Source organism: Borostomias antarcticus, assembly GCF_949987555.1.
Source record: "Borostomias antarcticus genome assembly, chromosome: 11".
Taxonomy (NCBI): Eukaryota; Metazoa; Chordata; class Actinopteri; order Stomiiformes; family Stomiidae; genus Borostomias; species Borostomias antarcticus.
The window spans coordinates 27,338,923-27,362,264 of record NC_140244.1 but is presented as its reverse complement, the minus strand read 5'-3'; the positions used below and the strand labels follow the sequence as shown (position 1 = coordinate 27,362,264).

Below are 23,342 nucleotides of genomic sequence, written 5' to 3'. Positions count from 1 at the left end.
TTGGGGTACGTGTCGTATCGTGACCCCTGTGTTGGGGTACGTGTCGTATGGTGACCCCTGTGTTGGGGTACGTGTCGTATCGTGACCCCTGTGTTGGGGTACGTGTCGTATCGTGACCCCTGTGTTGGGGTGCATGTCGTATGGTGACCCCTGTGTTGGGGTACGTGTCGTATCGTGACCCCTGTGTTGGGGTGCGTGTCGTATCTTGACCCGTGTTGGGGTACGTGTCGTATGGTGACCCCTGTGTTGGGGTACGTGTCGTATGGTGACCCCTGTGTTGGGGTGCGTGTCGTATGGTGACCCCTGTGTTGGGGTGCGTGTCGTATGGTGACCCCTGTGTTGGGGTACGTGTCGTATGGTGACCCCTGTGTTGGGGTACCTGTCGTATGGTGACCCCTGTGTTGGGGTACGTGTGGTATGGTGACCCCTGTGTTGGGGTACGTGTCGTATCGTGACCCCTGTGTTGGGGTACGTGTCGTATGGTGACCCCTGTGTTGGGGTACGTGTCGTATGGTGACCCCTGTGTTGGTGTACGTGTCGTATGGTGACCCGTGTTGGGGTACGTGTCGTATGGTGACCCCTGTGTTGGGGTACGTGTCGTATCGTGACCCCTGTGTTGGGGTACGTGTCGTATGGTGACCCCTGTGTTGGGGTACGTGTCGTATGGTGACCCCTGTGTTGGGGTGCATGTCGTATGGTGACCCCTGTGTTGGGGTACGTGTCGTATGGTGACCCCTGTGTTGGGGTACGTGTCGTATCGTGACCCCTGTGTTGGGGTACGTGTCGTATGGTGACCCGTGTTGGGGTACGTGTCGTATCGTGACCCCTGTGTTGGGGTACGTGTCGTATGGTGACCCCTGTGTTGGGGTACGTGTCGTATCGTGACCCCTGTGTTGGGGTGCGTGTCGTATCTTGACCCCTGTGTTGGGGTACGTGTCGTATGGTGACCCCTGTGTTGGGGTACGTGTCGTATGGTGACCCCTGTGTTGGGGTGCGTGTCGTATGGTGACCCCTGTGTTGGGGTGCGTGTCGTATGGTGACCCCTGTGTTGGGGTACGTGTCGTATGGTGACCCCTGTGTTGGGGTACCTGTCGTATGGTGACCCCTGTGTTGGGGTACGTGTGGTATGGTGACCCCTGTGTTGGGGTACGTGTCGTATGGTGACCCCTGTGTTGGTGTACGTGTCGTATGGTGACCCCTGTGTTGGGGTACGTGTCGTATGGTGACCCCTGTGTTGGGGTACGTGTCGTATCGTGACCCCTGTGTTGGGGTACGTGTCGTATGGTGACCCCTGTGTTGGGGTACGTGTGGTATGGTGACCCCTGTGTTGGGGTACGTGTCGTATGGTGACCCCTGTGTTGGGGTGCGTGTCGTATCGTGAGGTCTTGCTGATGCCCAGCCCTAACGTACGCATGCACAGACCTCCAAGCTTTTGTAGAGACTTGATTGACTGAGTCCCCCCCCCCCCCCGCCACTGGTTCTTATCTCCTGTCCCTGCCTGGTGGAGTTGGACAGGTCAAAGATCCAGAGCACTTCACCCCCCCCCACCCCCCCCCACCATTGGAATAGGGATGATCCCTCACTCCCTCCAACACCCACCCACCCACCCACCCACCCACACACACACGTCGACCAGCACCCCAAGCACCCGGCTGCTCCGTCAGTCCATACACACGCACACACGCGTACACACACACACACAGGTTCACCCCCCCCCCCCCCACACACACACACACACATACACACTAACACCCCCCCCCCCCCCCCACACACACACACACACAGACCTGGGGCACAGCTGTCGACCAGCGCCCCCAGGGCGCGCCCGCTCTGCCAGTCCCGGCTGAAGTTGGTGATGGGCAGCTCGGGCAGCTTGTTCTGGATCCATCCCAGAAGCCTCTGCTTCGGCGTCTTCTGCCGGCCCTCGTCCGTCTCCTCGTCCTCGTCCCACATGGGCATGGAGATGGAGTAGTGGAGGATCAGCGTCCAGATCAGACCCAGGATCAGCTTCAGGTTCCCGTCCACGATGGCCTTAGAGTCTGGAGGAGAAGGGGGAAACAGATCTGGGATCAGATCTAAACATCTAATATCCTTTAATAGTCTGGAGGAGAGAGGGGAGAAACGGATCTGTGATCAGATCTAAATCTATGTAATATTATAAATGATTGCTTTGGAGTCTGGAGGAGAGATATGTACTGATCTAGGATCAGTGGTTAGAAGAGGAGAGGGAAGACGAAAGAGGAGCAGAGACTGGAGGATGTAGTCTAACTGAAGGAGGAGGAGGAGGAGGAGGAAGAAGGAGGGAGAGTAGTTGTAAGGTTGAAGTAAGGTTGCTGTGAGGTTGTGGTAAGGTTGCTGGGAGGTCGTGGTAAGGTTGCTGGGAGGTCGTGGTAAGGTTGCTGTGAGGTTGTGGTAAGGTTGCTTTGAGGTTGTGGTAAGGTTGCTGTGAGGTTGTGGTAAGGTTGAAGTGAGGTTGTGGTAAGGTTGAAGTGAGGTTGTGGTAAGGTTGCTGGGAGGTTGTGGTAAGGTTGAAGTGAGGTTGTGGTAAGGTTGCTGGGAGGTTGTGGTAAGGTTGAAGTGAGGTTGTGGTAAGGTTGCTGGGAGGTTGTGGTAAGGTTGCTGGGTGGGAGGTTGTGGTAAGGTTGCTGGGAGGTTGTGGTAAGGTTGCTGGGAGGTTGTGGTAAGGTTGCTGGGAGGTTGTGGTAAGGTTGCTGGGAGGTTGTGGTAAGGTTGCTGGGAGGTTGTGGTAAGGTTGCTGGGAGATTGTGGTAAGGTTGCTGGGAGGTTGAAGTGAGGTTGTGGTAAGGTTGAAGTGAGGTTGTGGTAAGGTTGAAGTGAGGTTGTGGTAAGGTTGAAGTGAGGTTGTGGTAAGGTTGAAGTGAGGTTGAGTGAGGGGCTATTGTTGAGACAGAGCTGCACAGGACTGCTATAGGGAGGAGAAAGTGATGCAACCACAGATCAGATCAGCCCAGGCATGAAGCGCACACACACACACACACACACACACACGCCTAACAACGTTCAACACACGCCCATGTTACACAATATGTGTATATGTCAGGGGACGTGGATGATTGCTCCAGTCCTGTCGACAGGGCTGTGTGTGTGTGTGTGTGTGTGTGTGTGTGTGTGTGTGTCGGGGGGGGTCTTTTCCTGTTCCAGCTGAGTGGGATTAGAGTGGAGGGAGCTGTAGCAGGGACAGAGGGCGGGGCGGGGCGGCGGGTTGGGGTCGGGGGTCGGGGGGGACCGGAGCGCCAGGGGACAGGAGAGTGGGCGGGGCCCAGATGATCCGGCGCTACTGTAGCCGATGGAATGCGTGCTCCTCAGTGTGGTTGTCCTGTTGCACGGTTGCCATGCGTGAGGTTTCTTCATGTTCCAACAGAGATGGTTCATCTCTCCCACGTTAGCCCCTCCCACTCTCCCATGGGCGCGGTTGTGTGTGTGTGTGTGTGTGGTGGGGGGGGGGTTAAGATGGAGGGTAGGGGAGTGTGAAGTGTGAGTACGTATTGGCTCAGGAGAGGCAAAAAGAACATTGTGTTTATAAACGATTATGTACAATGTTTACACAAGCTGGATGGATGGTGTGTGCGTGGCTGTGTGTGCGCATGTTGCTCACAGGTCAGGTCGGTGCTTGCTGGAAGAATGCTGATCCTCTCTGTATGCGCCAACACAGCAGGGTGTGTCATGTACTCCATCAGGCAAAACACAACCAAATACAACCAGAACACAACTATATGACCCAAATATGAACAGAACACAACTACATGACCCAAATGCAACCAGAACACAACTATACGACCCAAATACAACCAGAACACAATTTAACAACCCACATTTGAACAGAACACAATTATATGACCCAAATGCAGTCCAGAACACAACTATATGACCCAAATACAACCAGAACACAACTATACGACCCAAATACAACCAGAACACAACTATACGACCCAAATACAACCAGAACACAACTATACGACCCAAATACAACCAGAACACTACTATACGACCCAAATACAACCAGAACACAACTATACAACCCAAATACAACCAGAACACTACTATACGACCCAAATACAACCAGAACACAACTATACGACCCAAATACAACCAGAACACAACTATACGACCCAAATACAACCAGAACACAACTATACGACCCAAATACAACCAGAACACGACTATACGACCCAAATACAACCAGAACACGACTATACGACCCAAATACAACCAGAACACGACTATACGACCCAAATACAACCAGAACACGACTATACGACCCAAATACAACCAGAACACGACTATACGACCCAAATACAACCAGAACACGACTATGACCTAAATACAACCAGAACACGACTATGACCTAAATATAAATAATAAATAATTTTGGGGCCAATCACTGGAAGCCAAATCGTCCGATCCGATCACACGTTACTAATAGTGAAGAGGGTCTCTCCATTCCATAGGTAGTTGACAGCAGATCCCTATGGAACGGTCTGGAGGTTTTAACGGTGCAGGAGTTGGAACACGCGGCGGCCCAGTGCCCTTGAGATATCCTGTAGCGCCCAGTGCCCTTGAGATATCCTGTAGAGCCCAGTGCCCTTGAGATAACCTGTAGACTCGCTAGGCTGTGTTAGTTTGGAGCAACCGGCACAAAAACTTTTTAAAAGCCATTTCGAGTTTTTGAATAATTTAACAAAATAGATTTCATGACACCAGAGAGTTATGGGCGTTTATAGAATGCCTATGAAAGTGAAAGTAAATTTGTGCATTGTTAGTCGCATACAGGGTGGTTACACGCGCGCGCACACACCCACACCCACACCCACACCCACACCCACACACACACACACACACACACACACACACACACACGATTAAATCATGACCAAAATACTCAACTAGCTAAACTGCCGTACAGAACTGTCACTTGCCATCTACAAAATAGCAGAGTTGCTCCTCAGGTTTGGACTATAAGAGAGGTGACCAGGATCCTATAAGAGAGAGAGGGGACCAGGATACTATAAGAGAGGGAGGGGACCAGGATCCTATAAGAGAGAGAGGGGACCAGGATACTATAAGAGAGGGAGGGGACCAGGATCCTATAAGAGAGAGAGGGGACCAGGATACTATAAGAGAGGGAGGGGACCAGGATCCTATAAGAGAGAGAGGGGACCAGGATACTATAAGAGAGAGACCAGGATCCTATAAGAGAGGGAGGGGACCGATACTATAAGAGAGGGAGGGGACCAGGATACTATAAGAGAGGGAGGGGACCAGGATACTATAAGAGAGGGAGGGGACCAGGATCCTATAAGAGAGAGAGGGGACCAGGATACTATAAGAGAGGGAGGGGACCAGGATCCTATAAGAGAGAGAGGGGACCAGGATCCTATAAGAGAGAGAGGGGACCAGGATACTATAAGAGAGGGAGGGGACCAGGATCCTATAAGAGAGGGAGGGGACCAGGATACTATAAGAGAGAGACCAGGATCCTATAAGAGAGAGACCAGGATACTATAAGAGAGACCAGGATACTATAAGAGAGGGAGGGGACCAGGATACTATAAGAGAGGGAGGGGACCAGGATACTATAAGAGAGGGAGGGGACCAGGATACTATAAGAGAGAGAGGGGACCAGGATCCTATAAGAGAGAGAGGGGACCAGGATACTATAAGAGAGAGAGAGACCAGGATACTATAAGAGAGAGAGGGGACCAGGATACTATAAGAGAGAGAGGGGACCAGGATCCTATAAGAGAGGGAGGGGACCAGGATCCTATAAGAGAGGGAGGGGACCAGGATCCTATAAGAGAGAGAGGGGACCAGGATACTATAAGAGAGGGAGGGGACCAGGATACTATAAGAGAGGGAGGGGACCAGGATACTATAAGAGAGAGAGGGGACCAGGATCCTATAAGAGAGGGAGGGGACCAGGATACTATAAGAGAGAGAGGGGACCAGGATCCTATAAGAGAGAGAGGGGACCAGGATCCTATAAGAGAGGGAGGGGACCAGGATACTATAAGAGAGGGAGAGGGGACCAGGATCCTATAAGAGAGAGAGGGGACCAGGATCCTATAAGAGAGAGAGAGGGGACCAGGATCCTATAAGAGAGGGAGGGGACCAGGATCCTATAAGAGAGGGAGGGGACCAGGATCCTATAAGAGAGAGAGGGGACCAGGATCCTATAAGAGAGAGAGGGGACCAGGATACTATAAGAGAGAGAGGGGACCAGAATACTATAAGAGAGAGAGGGGACCAGGATCCTATAAGAGAGGGAGGGGACCAGGATCCTATAAGAGAGAGAGGGGACCAGGATCCTATAAGAGAGGGAGGGGACCAGGATCCTATAAGAGAGAGACCAGGATCCTATAAGAGAGGGAGGGGACCAGGATACTATAAGAGAGAGAGGGGACCAGGATCCTATAAGAGAGGGAGGGGACCAGGATACTATAAGAGAGAGAGGGGACCAGGATCCTATAAGAGAGGGAGGGGACCAGGATCCTATAAGAGAGAGAGGGGACCAGGATCCTATAAGAGAGGGAGGGGACCAGGATCCTATAAGAGAGGGAGGGGACCAGGATCCTATAAGAGAGAGAGGGGACCAGGATCCTATAAGAGAGGGAGGGGACCAGGATCCTATAAGAGAGGGAGGGGACCAGGATCCTATAAGAGAGGGAGGGGACCAGGATCCTATAAGAGAGAGAGGGGACCAGGATCCTATAAGAGAGAGAGGGGACCAGGATACTATAAGAGAGGGAGGGGACCAGGATCCTATAAGGGAGGGGATACTCTGCCGTTGGTTTCCACTCTTTCTCAGCGTGAGACACTTTCACAGATCTCTGTTGATTTAGACTCGTTTGACTTCATCTGATCGGCTCGTTTGATCGGCCAAATGGAAACGACTGACTGAACTATTTAGAATGAATATCGGCTCCAGACTAGGACCAGAACCTGGACCAGACTAGGACCAGACTAGACCTGGACCAGGACCAGACTAGGACCAGACCAGACTAGGACCAGACCTGGACCAGACAAGGACCAGACTAGGACCAGACTAGGACCAGACCAGACCTGGACCAGACAAGGACCAGACCTGGACCAGACAAGGACCAGACCTGGACCAGACCTGGACCAGACTAGGACCAGACCAGACCAGGACCAGACTAGGACCAGACCAGACCTGGACCAGACCTGGACCAGACCAGACCAGACCTGGACCAGACCAGACCAGGACCAGACCAGACCAGGACCAGACCAGACCTGGACCAGACCAGACCAGACCAGACCAGACCTGGACCAGACTAGGACCAGACCAGACCAGACCAGACCAGGACCAGACTAGGACCAGACCTGGACCAGACTAGGACCAGACCAGACCAGACTAGGACCAGACCTGGACCAGACCAGACCAGACCAGGACCAGACTAGGACCAGACCAGACCTGGACCGGACCAGACTAGGACCAGACCAGGACCAGACTAGGACCAGACTAGGACCAGACTAGGACCAGACCAGGACCTGGACCAGACTAGGACCAGACTAGGACCAGATCAGACCTGGACCAGACTAGGACCAGACCAGGACCAGACCAGGACCAGACTAGGACCAGACCAGACCAGACCAGACCAGACCAGACCAGACCAGGACCAGACCAGGACCAGACCAGGACCAGACTAGGACCAGACCAGACCTGGACCAGACCAGACCAGACCAGACCAGACCAGACTAGGACCAGACCAGACCAGACCAGACTAGGACCAGACTAGGACCAGACCAGGACCAGACCAGACTTGGACCAGACCTGGACCAGACTAGGACCAGACTAGGACCAGACCAGACCAGACTAGGACCAGACCAGACCAGGACCAGACCAGACTAGGACCAGACTAGGACCAGACCAGACCAGGACCAGACTAGGACCAGACTAGGACCAGACCAGGACCAGACTAGGACCAGACCAGACCAGACCAGACCTGGACCAGACCAGACCTGGACCAGACTAGGACCAGACCAGACCAACACCAACACCCAGACCAGACCAGACCCGAGACCAGAACAAGACTGGAACCAGGACTGGAACCAGGACCAGAACCAGAACCAGAAGGAAAACAGACTAGAGTAGCACATCCTAAATCCCACAGCTACAGATATGGTCATGTATTAGTGTGTGTGTGTGTGTGTGTGTGTGTGTGTGTGTGTGAAAAGCTGAAAGCCACTAAACATGCGTGGAATCTGCCAGCATTCCCATCAGACCACAGTGTTCAGAGTCCAACTGGGCCCATATACGGCCACGGACCGTCACATTCCCACACCCCCAATCCCACTGTGTTGACTCATACACCCCACCCCGCGTGTGTGTGAGAGCATTAGACAAAGAGAGAGAGAGAGAGAGAGAGAGAGAGAGGGAGAGAAATAAATAGAGGTAGAGAGGGAAGGAGAGAGGGAGAGGGAGAAAGAAAGAGGTAGAGAGGGAGGGAGAGGGAGAAAGAGGTAGAGAGAGAGGGAAGAGAGAGAGAGGGAGTGATAGAGAGATGAAGAGAAAGAGTGAGTGAGTGAGTGAGTGTGTGTGTGTGTGTGTGTGTGTGTGTGTGTGTGTGTGATGTTGATCCCGCCTCCCCTGACCAGACTCCCATGACTCATCTGTTTGGCTCGCTGTGACCTCTATGACATCGCTGTGATGTCACACTGACCCCTGACCCCCACTGAGCCTCACCCCTGTCTGAAGGACTGGCACCATGAAGAAGGCAGAGAGAGAGAGAGAGAGAGAGAGAGAGAGAGAGAGAGAGAGAGAGAGAGAGAGGGGGAGAGGGGGAGAGAGGGGGAGAGGGGGAGAGGGAGAGAGGGAGAGAGGGAGAGAGAGAGAGAGAGAGAGAGGGAGAGGGAGGGAGAGAGAGGGAGGGAGAGAGAGGGGGGGGGAGGGAGAGGGAGAGAGAGGGGGAGAGGGAGAGAGAGAGGGGGAGAGAGAGAGGGGGAGAGAGAGGGGGAGAGAGAGGGGGAGAGAGAGGGGGAGAGGGAGAGAGGGAGAGGGAGGGAGAGAGAGAGAGAGAGAGAGAGAATTCTTCTAGAAGGTGTAGTGGTCCTAGTGGGATTGTGAGACCCTGGGTTCTTAATGTACAGGAGGTCAATGAGCTCAGAGTGATTTGGGCAGACAGACATGGAGGTTCTGCTCACTGCATGGTGGCGTTGCGTCCATCCTGGTCCTTCTCGGGTTCGGACACTAGTTTTAGAGCGACCATCTCGTCACGAGTCTCTCCACACATTCATCTCCTGATCTAGAACTTCAGATGTTCTAAAATAATCAGACATAAAAAATGACATTTCGGCTCATCTTGGTTTTATTGCATCTTGACTCTTGCTGAAGACCTGATGATCCCCCTCTGAAGCTCCCATATGGATCGGCCCACCATACTGAGCACAGACTCAGGTGGGCCAGACCACTTTGGAGGGAGGGGGGGGGGGGGTCTGGCATTATATTTTATATTATATATATATAATAATATATATATATAATATTATATTATATTTTTATCATATATTTTGAACCTACCCATCCCACAAACTCAGACGTTGACATGCAGGCAGGCACACGCGCGGCCGGGGGGGAGGGGCCATCGTGACTACGCGCGGCCGGGGGGGGAGGGGCCATCGTGACCACGCCAATTAGTCAGCCAGGCCAGACAGAACACTCAGAGGAAATGTCACACATTCCATGCTGGCCTTATCACTGGCTGGCACACACACACACACACACACACACCCACACAAACACCCACACAAACACCCACACAAACACCCACACACCCCCACACACACACGTGCACATGCGCACACACACACACACAGGAATCTACACACATACCACAAACCATAAACACATGCCATCTAGGGTGACACCCCAGTCTGTGTCCTCCAAAGGAACCCTGAAGAACCCTGAAGAACCCTGAGGAACACTGAGGAACCCAGATAAAATGCAATACAGAGCCCTGTTCACTATTACTGATGGTTGACAGAAAGAATAATCAAGCTAAAACACTTGAGACCCTAAAATCTGGAACTCGGAGTTTGAAGCAAATTCTGAATTGACTCAAATTCTGTCTTTGGTTCAAACCCGTAAACCTGGGGGGGGGGGTCCCTCCCTGGGGGGGTCCCTCCCTCTCTCCATGTTCTGTTCTTACTCTGCTTCTCCCGACAGGCAGCTCTACTACTACATCCCCCGCTGCTTCCTCTCCCTCCCTTCCTCCCTCCCTCCCTCCCCCCCCCCTCTGCTGGAAGGGTTCCTCCCTCCCTCCCTCCCCCCCTCTGCTGGAAGGGTTCCTCTTGGTTTTGTAGCCTTAAAAGGGCAGAAGCAGACAGGGTCCTGGAGCCCAGCCCTCCTCCAGCTCCTCCAGCCCTCCTCCAGCTCCTCCAGCTCCTCCAGCTCCTCCTCCGGCTCCTCCAGCCCTCCTCCAGCTCCGGTTACACACAGGGAGGAGGGAGGGAGGACGGGACAGGGGAAGGGTGGAGGAAAGAAAGAAAGAGAGAGAAAGAAAGAGAGAAAAAGAAAGAAAAAAGAAAGAGAAAGAAAGGCTGTAAAAGTGCTGTGTGGGACATTTTTAAAAAGCCCAAACTGACAGATAGGGAGAGAGGGAGGGAGGGAGAGAGAGATAAATAGATAGATAGGAGGGAGGGATAGGGAGAGGGAGAGATGAAGGGAGAGAGGGATAGAAGGAAAGGAGGGGGAGAGAGGGATAGAGAGAGAGAGGGGGAGAGAGGGATAGAGAGAGAGAGGGGGAGAGAGGGATAGAGAGAGAGAGGGGGAGAGAGGGATAGGAGGAGAGGGGGAGAGAGGGATAGAGAGAGAGAGGGGGGGAGAGGGATAGAAGGAGAGAGGGATAGAAGGAAAGAGGGGGAGAGAGGGAGAAGGAGAGAGGGATAGAAGGAGAGAGGGGGAGAGAGGGATAGAGAGAGAGGGGGAGAGAGGGATAGAAGGAAAGAGGGGGAGAGAGGGATAGAAGGAGAGAGGGATAGAAGGAGAGAGGGATAGAAGGAGAGGGAGAGAGAGGGGGAGAGAGGGATAGAGAGATTGAGGGGGAGAGAGGGATAGAAGGAGAGAGGGGGAGAGAGAGAGATGAAGGGAGTGTGGAGAGAGGGATAGAAGGAGAGAGGGATAGAAGGAGAGAGGGATAGAAGGAGAGAGGGACAGAGAGAGGGAGAGATGAAGGGAGTGTGGAGAGGCTGTAACAGAAGAAAGGAGAGGGAGGGATGGGATAGGATGAGAGGGAGGGATGAGAGGGAGGGATGAGGAGGGTGAGATGAGAGGAGGGATGAGGAGGGAAGGATGAGAGGGAGGGATGAGAGGGAGGGATGAGAGGAGGGAGGGATGAGGAGGGGATAGGCTGAAAGTAGGAAGGTTGAGGATAGTCTGACAGGTAGAGAAGAGAGAGAAGGATAGGAAAGAGGGGATGAGGGAGGGAGAGAGGATGAGGGAGAGACAGAGGATGAGGGAGGGAGAGAGAGGATGAGGGAGGGAGAGAGAGAGGATGAGGGAGAGACAGAGGATGAGGGAGGGAGAGAGAGAGGATGAGGGAGGGAAAGAGAGGATGAGGGAGGGAGAGGATGAGGGAAAGAGAGAGAGGATGAGGGAGAGACAGAGGATGAGGGAGGGAGAGAGAGGATGAGGGAAAGAGAGAGGATGAGGGAGGGAGAGAGAGAGGATGAGGGAGGGAGAGGATGAGGAAAAGAGAGGATGAGGGAGGGAGGGAGAGAGAGAGGATGAGGGAATGAGAGAGGATGAGGGAGGGAGAGAGAGGATGAGAGAGAGAGGATGAGGGAGGGAGGGAGAGAGAGGATGAGGGAGAGAGAGAGAGAGGGAGGATGAGGGAGGGAGAGAGGATGAGGGAGGGAGGGAGGGAGGATGAGGGAGGGAGGGAGAGGGAGAGAGAGAGAGAGGGAGGATGAGGGAGGGAGAGAGGATGAGGAAGGGAGGGAGAGAGGATGAGGGAGGGAGGGAGAGAGGATGAGGGAGGGAGGGAGAGAGGATGAGGGAGGGAGGGAGAGAGGATGAGGGAGGGAGGGAGGGAGGATGAGGGAGGGAGGGAGGGAGAGAGAGGATGAGGGAGGGAGGGAGGATGAGGGAGGGAGAGAGAGAGAGGATGAGGGAGGGAGGGAGGGAGAGAGAGGATGAGGGAGAGAGAGAGAGAGGGAGGATGAGGGAGGGAGGGAGGATGAGGGAGGGAGGGAGAGTATGATGGAGGGAGGGAGGGAGGATGAGGGAGGGAGGGAGAGAGTATGATGGAGGGAGGGAGGGAGGATGAGGGAGGGAGGGAGGATGAGGGAGGGAGGGAGAGAGGATGAGGGAGGGAGGGAGAGAGGGAGGGAGAGGGCTACTCAGTTTAGGACGCGTTCCTATTCCAGCAGGCTGCTGTCCAGCTGGTAAACCCCCCCGTGAACGAACGTCCTCTTGAACTGATCCAACTGATCCGCCAGCCGAGCCCTGGTCCAATCACTGGCCACCAGCCGAGCCCTGGTCCAATCACTGGCCACCAGCCGAGCCCTGGGCCAATCACTGGCCACCAGCCGAGCCCTGGGCCAATCACTGGCCACCAGCCGAGCCCTGGGCCAATCACTGGCCTCCAGCCGAGCCCTGGTCCAATCACTGGCCACCAGCCAAGCCCTGGTCCAATCACTGGCCACCAGCAAAGCCCTGGTCCAATCACTGGCCTCCAGCCGAGCCCTGGGCCAATCACTGGCCACCCAGACAGGAAGCCATGCTGATGATAATGAACAGGAAGTCTTCCATTTAAACTATTAGAGCTTTTTTCTCTCTCCCCTTCTCCCTCTCTCTCTCTCTCTCTCCCTCTAGATAGAACCATTTGTGCACGCGTGCACATGCGCACGCACACACACACACACACAGCAGTACTACTGAACAAAGCTCCACACACACACACACACACACACACACACACACACACACACACACACACACACACACACACACACACACACACACACACACACACACACACACACACACACACACACACACACACACACACACACCAGTACTACTGAACAAAGCTCTAAACACAACAGCTGTACATCTCCATCCAGCTGGAGTGGTCGCACACACACGTGCGCACGCACACACACACACGCACTTCTGTGAATGAAGCTGACTGGCTGAATCTAGTGGTTCTCCTGACTGTAGATGAATGTTCCTGTTGAAACCATCGTCATGTTAGGAGTTCAGCTGCTCAGCAGACCTCTGTCCCAACCTAGACTCTCAGAGGAGGAGAGAGGAGAGGAGATAGGAGAGGAGATAGGAGGGAGGGGAGAGGAGATAGGAGGGAGGGGAGAGGAGAGAGGAGAGGAGAGAGGAGGGAGGGGAGAGGAGAGCAGGGGAGGAGATAGGAGAGGAGAAAGGAGAGGAGTAGAGAAGGAGAGGAGAGAGGAGAGGAGATAGGAGGGAGGGGAGAGCAGAGGAGAGAGGAGAGCAGAGCAGGGGAGGCAGGGAGATTACCTGACTGACTGATCAGCTAGTCCAGTCGTGCTCAACCCCACCCCTCCCCATTCCTACCTTCTCTCACACACACACACACACACACACACACACACACACACACACACACACACACACACACACACACACACACACACACACACACACACACACACACACACACACACACACACACACACACACACACACACACACACACACACACACACACACACACACACACACACACACACACACACACACACAGCTGGTGAGATAGAACTTGTTCAAACACGGGGGATTAATAAAAGGCAGAGTGGAGCAGAGAGGTCCTCACAGACGCTGGTTTTTATTTTTATAGAGGAGATAAATCAACATGAGAGAGACCAACATGAGAGAGAGACCATCACCTGGTTAATATAGGATCTCTCTCTCTCTCTCTCTCTCTCAGGGATGGGGAAGGGATGAGGTGTTAGGGATGAGGCGTTAGGGATGAACAGTGTTAGGGATGAGGCGTTAGGGATGAGGCGTTAGGGATGAGGCGTTAGGGATGAGGCGTTAGGGATGAGGCGTTAGGGATGTTTTGGTACCGCTACATCATTGGATCAGTACAGAAGTATCCATATGCTCATGAACAAACCCATTGATGAAAACCCATTAAAAAAATAACAACATACAACCGAAATGACAACATATGGCTTCCGTTTTAAAATCAATTATTAATCAAGCTACCAATTACTTCACACTGGAAGTGGAACGTTACTTGTATATATGTCTTGCACAATCTTAACACACTTTTTTCTGAGTTCTGATTGATTTTGCTAGGCTACTATCAGCTACCAGCTACGCATACAAGCCTGAACAATGAGAAGCTCCGCCCACATGATTAAATCATTAAATACTCAGCTAAACTGCAGGACAAAAGGTCACACTTGTAATCTATAAAGGAGCACGAGGAGAGAGCTGCTCATTTGAACAATAAGAGGTGATGCGACTGCTTGCCTCCATACTTAACTCCAACGCGCGTCATCAAGTCGCCGGTTTAATGACCTTTCTTTTGAACCGGCCAAGCCTCTGAGACCTACTGGTCCATTGTGAAGGACGTATCGGGCACCCCTGCTGTAGGGCGATGACCACAGCCCTTAACCCCCGTTCCCACCCCCTCCAGAGGCACATTACCAGACACCCTCACACCTGCTTCACATGCAGTTGAAAAGAGAAGCGTCACAGCCGAGCTGCCAACGTGTCACAAGTAGCCATAACCAGCGATGGCTGGACAAGTATCACACAGGGTCACTATGACCGTGACAGTCCACGACCAGCGATGGCTGGACAAGTATCACACAGGGTCACTATGACCATGACAGTCCACGACCAGCGATGGCTGGACAAGTATCACACAGGGTCACTATGACCATGACAGTCCACGACCAGCGATGGCTGGACAAGTATCACACAGGGTCACTATGACCTTGACAGTCCACGACCAGCGATGGCTGGACAAGTATCACACAGGGTCACTATGACCTTGACAGTCCACGACCAGCGATGGCTGGACAAGTATCACACAGGGTCACTATGACCGTGACAGTCCACTGTGTAAATGAAGCCCAACTGAGACAGAAACATGGACCCAGGCAGCGATGAGTCCCACAGTGGTAGCGTAGTATTGATAAGAGTATTGATAAGTACCGGTGTCGATAACCAATATCCATACCAGTATCCATACCCATACCAGTATCAATATCCATACCAGTATGAATATCCATACCAGTAGCAATATCCATACCAGTAGCAATATCCATACCAATATCCATACCAGTATCAATATCCATACCAGTATCAATATCCATACCAGTATCCATACCAGTATCAATATCCATACCAGTATCAATATCCATACCTGTATCAATATCCATACTGGTATCAATACCCATACTGGTATCAATACCCATAAAATCCTAAGACCCCGCCCCTACTCAGCATCCCCGGCCGCTGTGGGACAACGCAGCGCTCGCTCCGGTTCGGTCTGATGACAGAACATGATCCCTCAGGACACGGCGTTCTAGTCAGGACCAGACCTGGCCTCGGGATTGGCTGGTTCTAGTCAGGACCAGACCTGGCCTCGGGATTGGCTGGTTCTAGTCAGGACCAGACCTGGCCTCGGGATTGGCTGGTTCTAGTCAGGACCAGACCTGGCCTCGGGATTGGCTGGTTCTAGTCAGGACCAGACCTGGCCTCGGGATTGGCTGGTTCTAGTCAGGACCAGACCTGGCCTCGGGATTGGCTGGTTCTAGTCAGGACCAGACCTGGCCTCGGGATTGGCTGGTTCTACCTCCAGTATTTTTATTTATTTATTCAAACACTGAGCCCATGGGGGGTTTGCTGCAGGTGAGACGAGGAGGAGAGACAACTTATCCGAGTGAACGTTCTTCAAGTGATGGAGCGTTGCTGTTGTTGTTGTTGTGTTGTTTGTGTACACGGCATCACAATATTTACAAGTGGCACACAACACTTTGTTTGGCCTGCTCGATTAATTGTGATTAATTAGATAACATCATTACATTTAATTGATTGGCTTTAACTGATGTATGATGTTTTTGCATTGCTGTTTGCAGCTTTATAAGGTCAACATCACAAATGAGACCTTGTCTCAATGGGTTCCCCTGGATAAATACAGGTGAAAGAAATTACAATAAATGTCATCTCTCTACGGACAGGTCTGGGACCAGGGATAAGGTGTGTGTTGCAATACTTAAAACTACTAAGATTAAATTCAGGTTTTTATTTTATATCATTTAGCAGACGCTTTTATCCAAAAGTGACTTTACCAAGTGCAGTGCACCTGTCTACTGTCTAAAATATAGATATATATTTTCCACCTTAGCGGCACTCAAAGCGCTTTACAATGACCTCTCATTCACCCATTCACACACACATTCACACTCACATTCACACACCAATGGCGGCAGCTGCCATGCAAGGTGCTAACCTGCTCATTGGGAGTAATTTGGGGTTAGGTGTCTTGCTCAAGGACACTTTGACATGTGGACAGTCGGAGCTGGGATTCGAACCGCTGACCCTTTGATCATTGAACGACCCGCTCTACCAACTGAGCTACAGCCGCCCGATATAGATCTAGATGTTAGATTGGGTACTAGTGAGAAAGCACTGGGAGAGTTGAGGGGGAGGTGAAAGAGAAGAAGATGGAGGTGAAAGAGAAGATGGAGGTGAAAGAGAAGATGGAGGTGAAAGAGAAGAAGATGGAGGTGAAAGAGAAGAAGATGGAGGTGAAAGAGAAGGAGGGGGAGATTAAGTGACAGATCAGATACAGACAAGAGTGAGAGAACACGTACACTGTCTCAGTCTGAGAAAGAGGAAGAGAGAGAGAGAGAGACAGAGACAGAGACAGAGACAGAGACAGAGACAGAGACAGAGACAGAGACAGAGACAGAGACAGAGACAGAGACAGAGACAGAGACAGAGAGAGCGAGAGAGCGAGAGGGAGAGAGAGAGAGAGAGAGAGGGAGAGAGAGAGAGAGAGAGAGGGAGGGAGAGAGAGAAGCTGTGTTGGTGGTGACTGTGGTCAGGGTACAGGCTGCCAGGGTGGTCAGGGTACAGACTGGTCAGGGTACAGGCTGCCAGGGTGGTCAGGGTACAGGCTGCCAGGGTGGTCAGGGTACAGGCTGCCAGGGTGGTCAGGGTACAGGCTGCCAGGCTGGTCAGGGTACAGGCTGGTCAGGGTACAGGCTGCCAGGGTGGTCAGGGTACAGGCTGCCAGGGTGGTCAGGGTACAGGCTGCCAGGCTGGTCAGGGTACAGGCTGGTCAGGGTACAGGCTGGTCAGGGTACAGGCTGCCAGGGTGGTCAGGGTACAGGCTGCCAGGGTGGTCAGGGTACAGGCTGCCAGGGTGTGTCAGTGTTTTCCAGTGAGGGGAAGTGGAGACTGAAGTGAGTCCTCTCCTCTCATCTGAGGACGACTCAGCGAGGGGTGGGGGGGGGGGGGGGGGTAGGAAGACCCAGCGAGGGGTGGGGGGGGGTTTAGGACGAGTCAGCGCTCATATCCTGTCTCCTCACACCCTCAGTCCTGCCCTTCAGACTCGTCTCCTATCCTGTCTCCTCACACCCTCAGTCCTGCCCTTCAGACTCGTCTCCTATCCTGTCTCCTCACACCCTCAGTCCTGCCCTTCAGACTCGTCTCCTATCCTGTCTCCTCACACCCTCAGTCCTGCCCTTCAGACTCGTCTCCTATCCTGTCTCCTCACACCCTCAGTCCTGCATCCTATCCTGTCTCCTCCTTCCTCATACCTTCCACCCTGTCTCCTAACCTGTACCTCTTCATACCCTCGGCCCAGGGTCAAGAGGACAGTTTGAGGCACATGGGACATTTTGGTGCTTTTCTGAAGCAAACTCACTGAGACAAAACTCTAATTAAATACACAAGTCGGGCGTTATCAACTGGGTGGGCAACAGGATATATTGTGAGGGCAATGCACAACCCTACCCTGCCCTAGAGCTGGTTCTATCCTACCCTAGAGCTGGTTCTACCCTGCCCTAGAGCTGGTTCTATCCTACCCTTGCTGGTTCTACCCTACCCTAGAGCTGGTACTATACCCTGCCCTAGAGCTGGTTCTAGCCTACCCTAGAGCTGGCTCTACTCTCCCCAAGAGCTGGTTCTACCCTACCCTAGAGCTGGCTCTACTCTCCCCAAGAGCTGGTACTATACCCTACCCTAGAGCTGGTTCTATCCTACCCTAGAGCTGGTTCTACCCTAGAGCTGGTTCTATCCTACCCTAGAGCTGGCTCCTCTCTCCCCAAGAGCTGGTTCTATACCCTGCCCTAGAGCTGGTTCTACCCTATAGCTGGTTCTATACCCTGCCCTATAGCTGGTTCTATACCCTGCCCTAGAGCTGGTTCTACCCTATAGCTGGTTCTATACCCTGCCCTATAGCTGGTTCTACTCTAGAGCTGGTTCTACCCTAGAGCTGGTTCTATACCCTGCCCTAGAGCTGGTTCTACCCTAGAGCTGGTTCTATACCCTGCCCTAGAGCTGGTTCTATACCCTGCCCTAGAGCTGGTTCTACCCTAGAGCTGGTTCTACCCTAGAGCTGGTTCTATACCCTACCCTAGAGCTGGTTCTACTCTAGAGCTGGTTCTACCCTAGAGCTGGTTCTATACCCTGCCCTAGAGCTGGTTCTATACCCTGCCCTAGAGCTGGTTCTATACCCTACCCTAGAGCTGGTTCTACCCTAGAGCTGGTTCTATACCCTACCCTAGAGCTGGTTCTACTCTAGAGCTGGTTCTACCCTAGAGCTGGTTCTATACCCTGCCCTAGAGCTGGTTCTATACCCTACTCTAGAGCTGGTTCTACCCTAGAGCTGGTTCTATACCCTGCCCTAGAGCTGGTTCTACCCTAGAGCTGGTTCTATATCCTGCCTAGAGCTGGTTCTACCCTAGAGTTGGTTCTATACCCTGCCCTAGAGCTGGTTCTACCCTAGAGCTGGTTCTATACCCTGCCCTAGAGCTGGTTCTATACCCTACTCTAGAGCTGGTTCTACCCTAGAGCTGGTTCTATCCTAGAGCTGGTTCTATATCCTGCCCTAGAGCTGGTTCTACCCTAGAGCTGGTTCTATACCCTGCCCTCGAGCTGGTTCTACCCTAGAGCTGGTTCTACCCTGGAGCTAGTTCTATACCCTGCCCTAGAGCTGGTTCTATACCTGCCCTAGAGCTGGTTCTACTCTAGAGCTGGTTCTACCCTAGAGCTGGTTCTATACCCTGCCCTAGAGCTGGTTCTACCCTAGAGCTGGTTCTATACCCTGCCCTAGAGCTGGTTCTACCCTAGAGTTGGTTCTATACCCTGCCCTAGAGCTGGTTCTACCCTAGAGCTGGTTCTATACCCTGCCCTAGAACTGGTTCTACTCTAGAGCTGGTTCTACCGTAGAGCTGGTTCTATACCCTACTCTAGAGCTGGTTCTACCCTAGAGCTGGTTCTATACCCTGCCCTAGAGCTGGTTCTACCCTAGAGCTGGTTCTATATCCTGCCTAGAGCTGGTTCTACCCTAGAGCTGGTTCTATACCCTGCCCTAGAGCTGGTTCTACCCTAGAGTTGGTTCTATACCCTGCCCTAGAGCTGGTTCTACCCTAGAGCTGGTTCTATACCCTGCCCTAGAGCTGGTTCTACTCTAGAGCTGGTTCTACCCTAGAGCTGGTTCTATACCCTGCCCTAGAGCTGGTTCTACCCTAGAGCTGGTTCTATATCCTGCCTAGAGCTGGTTCTACCCTAGAGCTGGTTCTATACCCTGCCCTAGAGCTGGTTCTACCCTAGAGTTGGTTCTATACCCTGCCCTAGAGCTGGTTCTACCCTAGAGCTGGTTCTATACCCTGCCCTAGAGCTGGTTCTACTCTAGAGCTGGTTCTACCCTAGAGCTGGTTCTATACCCTGCCCTAGAGCTGGTTCTACCCTAGAGCTGGTTCTATACCCTACCCTAGAGCTGGTTCTATCCTAGAGCTGGTTCTATACCCTGCCCTAGAGCTGGTTGTATCTCCTCAGATGAGTCAGGGTTGTTATTTGCTCTCCTCACGTCCTCCCAGACGCCTCCACACACCGCAGGCCCTCTAATACTCACTCACACAGGAAAACAAGGCCTAAGAGCTGCTATTCCTCTAATACTCACTCACACAGGAACACAGGGCTGGTTCAGGCAAACAACCTCCAGGCTACTGGTCACACACATGCATGAGCAGCATTATTCATATAAGTATTCTTATCAGCCCAGAGGATGTGGGTGGGCGCTGGGCAGACACACAGACACACCCCTCCCCCCTCCCCCCTCCGGCTACTGGGGAAGAAGGGCTTTCAGACTGCCCACTGTGCCCATCTGGGGACCGGCCCACTGCTGTGATACGATACGTCTCTCTTGATATGATATCTCTCTGGTAGACATGCGTGGTAAGTGATTGGTAGCAAGAATTCAGTTCATCTGATGATCAAGACAGACGACACACACGCACACGCCGAACAGTCAGACACTCACACTCACACTCACACTCACACTCACACTCACACTCACACTCACACTCACACTCACACTCAGATCATATTTCTCAATTCACTTATCCTAAAACATGTTGCAACACCATTCTATTGCAACACCAGTTTATCCATCCATCCATCCATCCAGTCATCCAGTCATCCATCCATCATCCCATCCATCCATCCATCCATCCATCCATCCATCCAGTCATCCAGTCATCCAGTCATCCATCCAGTCATCCAGTCATCCAGTCATCCAGTCATCCAGTCATCCATCCAGAGGTCAAACAGGGACAGCATGTCCAGGGCAGACGTAGTCTCCCTCCAGCAGGACTGGGCATGTAGACAGACCCGGTCTGGGAGGGAGGGGGCGAGGGCAGAGGGGAAAGGTCAGTGCTAGGTAGGACGGGGGGGTGAGGGGGCGATAGCAGAGGGGAAAGGTCAGTGCTAGGTAGGACGGGGGGGTGAGGGGGCGAGGGCAGAGGGGAAAGGTCAGTGCTAGGTAGGACGGGGGGGTGAGGGGGCGAGGGCAGAGGGGAAAGGTCAGTGCTAGGTAGGACGGGGGGGTGAGGGGGCGAGGGCAGAGGGGAAAGGTCAGTGCTAGGTAGGACGGGGGGGTGAGGGGGCGAGGGCAGAGGGGAAAGGTCAGTGCTAGGTAGGACGGGGGGGTGAGGGGGCGAGGGCAGAGGGGAAAGGTCAGTGCTAGGTAGGACGGGGGCGATAGCAGAGGGGAAAGGTCAGTGCTAGGTAGGACGGGGGGTGAGGGCGGCCTACAGGGCGTCGCTGGTGATCAGGTGAGGATTAGCTAGCGACTCTGCCCACTGACTGTGGCTAACCACCCGTAGCCGGCCTGCGCTACTAGCCATGTGGAAACCAGCGCCTGGGAGAGGCGCTGCGCTGGCGGGCTGACTCATCCTTTCTGAGCCCTCCGGGACCAGGGCCCAGTTCCGGGGAAAAGGCCGAGTCATGCTTCACCGCTACCGATGATGTCGATGTCTCGATGTCTCTCTCTCTCTCTCTCTCTAACACACATATACACTCACACACATTCTCTCTCTGAATGTATCTTAACACTGCTCTGGGTGAGCTCGTATGTTCGTCCTATTCATCTAGGAGGGGATTATACTAGCCTGACCGACTGACCGTGTGTCTGTCCGCTCTTTATAGGCTTAACGATGAGATCAGTCGAGTTGGCTTCACGGTGCGAGGAGGCTGAGCACCAGAATAGACACATTAACCCACAGTCGGCAGCTGCGAATATCTGATATTGGCACCAGGCTGTAGCCTAACGGTACATTAAGTGTGATGCGGTGCGGGCACACCCAACGCTGCTTGGCCAATATGCGTACACACACACACACACACTCACACACACACACACACTCATTCCTGCTCCCGATTCCTGCCTCGTACAGGCCTCCACTGCACAGGCCAAAAAAGTTCTGCCCGGTTTGAGGAGACGGGAGCGGAACCTGGGCTTGCTCTGGAGCCCGACTCCCGCAGAGACAAAGCGCTGAGAGTGAACCGACGAGAAAAGCGCATTTTTCTCCCCAGAAATAGGACACGGGTTCCTCCCTTCAGCTCGCTGACTCGCGGTTAGCGGAACGGGCGGACAAGCGTGTCCTTTCACCATTTCACAACTCCACATGTAATGGTGAATAGTTCAACACGGGGCAAAACGGATTTTGCATAACTTTATACCGCTATTGCGCACAGGCCCAGTGAGTCAGGCAGGCTAAGGACCGTGCGTCCGCGATGCTGTCACCCAAGTCTGAATGGCTGAATAGAAAACACGTTTCTGCTCCAATTCCCTGTTCATTGCATTCACCCAAACACGCACAGACCGAGGGGAGCTGGGCCGGGTCGGGGGACGGTGGACCGGGGCGGTGCTGGATGTTTAAGGCTGATTCGTTTTCTACAGAAGTGGCCCCAGCTGTGTAGCGTTAGCCTACCCGGGTTAGCGCTGCTGCATGGCACCCAAAAGCTGTCTGTCTAATAAAAGAAAAGTTTGTGCCACTCACCTATGGACACCAACTTGATGTTCTCCTTGTCGAGGAACTCCAGGGCCACCGACACGTTCTCCAGCTGCATCTGGCGGAAGGTGGGCCGCTGGTTGTACTTTCTAAACATCTTCTTCTGCGACAGCACCTCCAGGAGCCCGATGAGGCGCAGGCCGTCGCCCAGGTCCGTCTGCAGGTTGGCGATCCGCTTGTTCACGCATTTCAGGTGCTCGTTGCACCAGCGGGTGAACGTGTTCTGCTGGATCTTCTTCCACGGCGCGTCCTCGGCCAGGTCCTTCTCCGTGGCGGGCATGTCTGCGTCCTTGTCCGGGGAGAGGGCGTTGGGAGCAGGCGCGTTGCTCTGGTGGAGGCGGGGGTGGGAGCCGCTCATTCTTATGCGCTCTGGTCGCTCTCCGTTCGCTGGAAGGGGTTTTGGGTGGAGTCACTTCGATGCAGGGCCGCTCCCTCTCGCAAAAGTTCGCTGCAGTTTTTGTCTGTGAGGAGAGGAGAGAAAGAGAAGCGGTAAGGGACAGAAAACCTAGGATAGACCGGAGTTGGGGACTTTTTCAAGGAACATTTCCCAGGAAAAAAAAGTGCATGAATCACATTGAACCAACAGAGCGAGACAATGAGGTGATTTGTCACGACTTCTCCTGGTCGAGCAGGGGGGGTTGGTGGGACTGAGAACACATTCCCCTCCTCATAACATCCTAACATTTTGCGAATGTTAAGTCTCTTCCAGCTGAACTAAAGCCAAATAACATACTGTAATAGTGCCTCAGACTGCAATCTTCAGTCTTGAATGAATAACTTAACACAAC

General features: G+C 53.2%; 1 protein-coding gene across 1 annotated transcript in view; it reads right to left on the bottom strand.

The window, feature by feature from the left end:
- The window catches only part of flna (filamin A, alpha (actin binding protein 280)), a gene marked incomplete at its 5' end in the record, with an annotated part of 59,852 nt that extends 36,940 nt beyond the window's left edge, over positions 1 to 22,912 (bottom strand). The window contains 2 exon segments of the mRNA XM_084446235.1: positions 1,788 to 2,039; positions 22,543 to 22,912. Of these exon segments, the coding sequence (XP_084302361.1) occupies positions 1,788 to 2,039; positions 22,543 to 22,912 (622 nt within the window).
- Between the last annotated feature and the right edge of the window lie 430 nt (positions 22,913 to 23,342).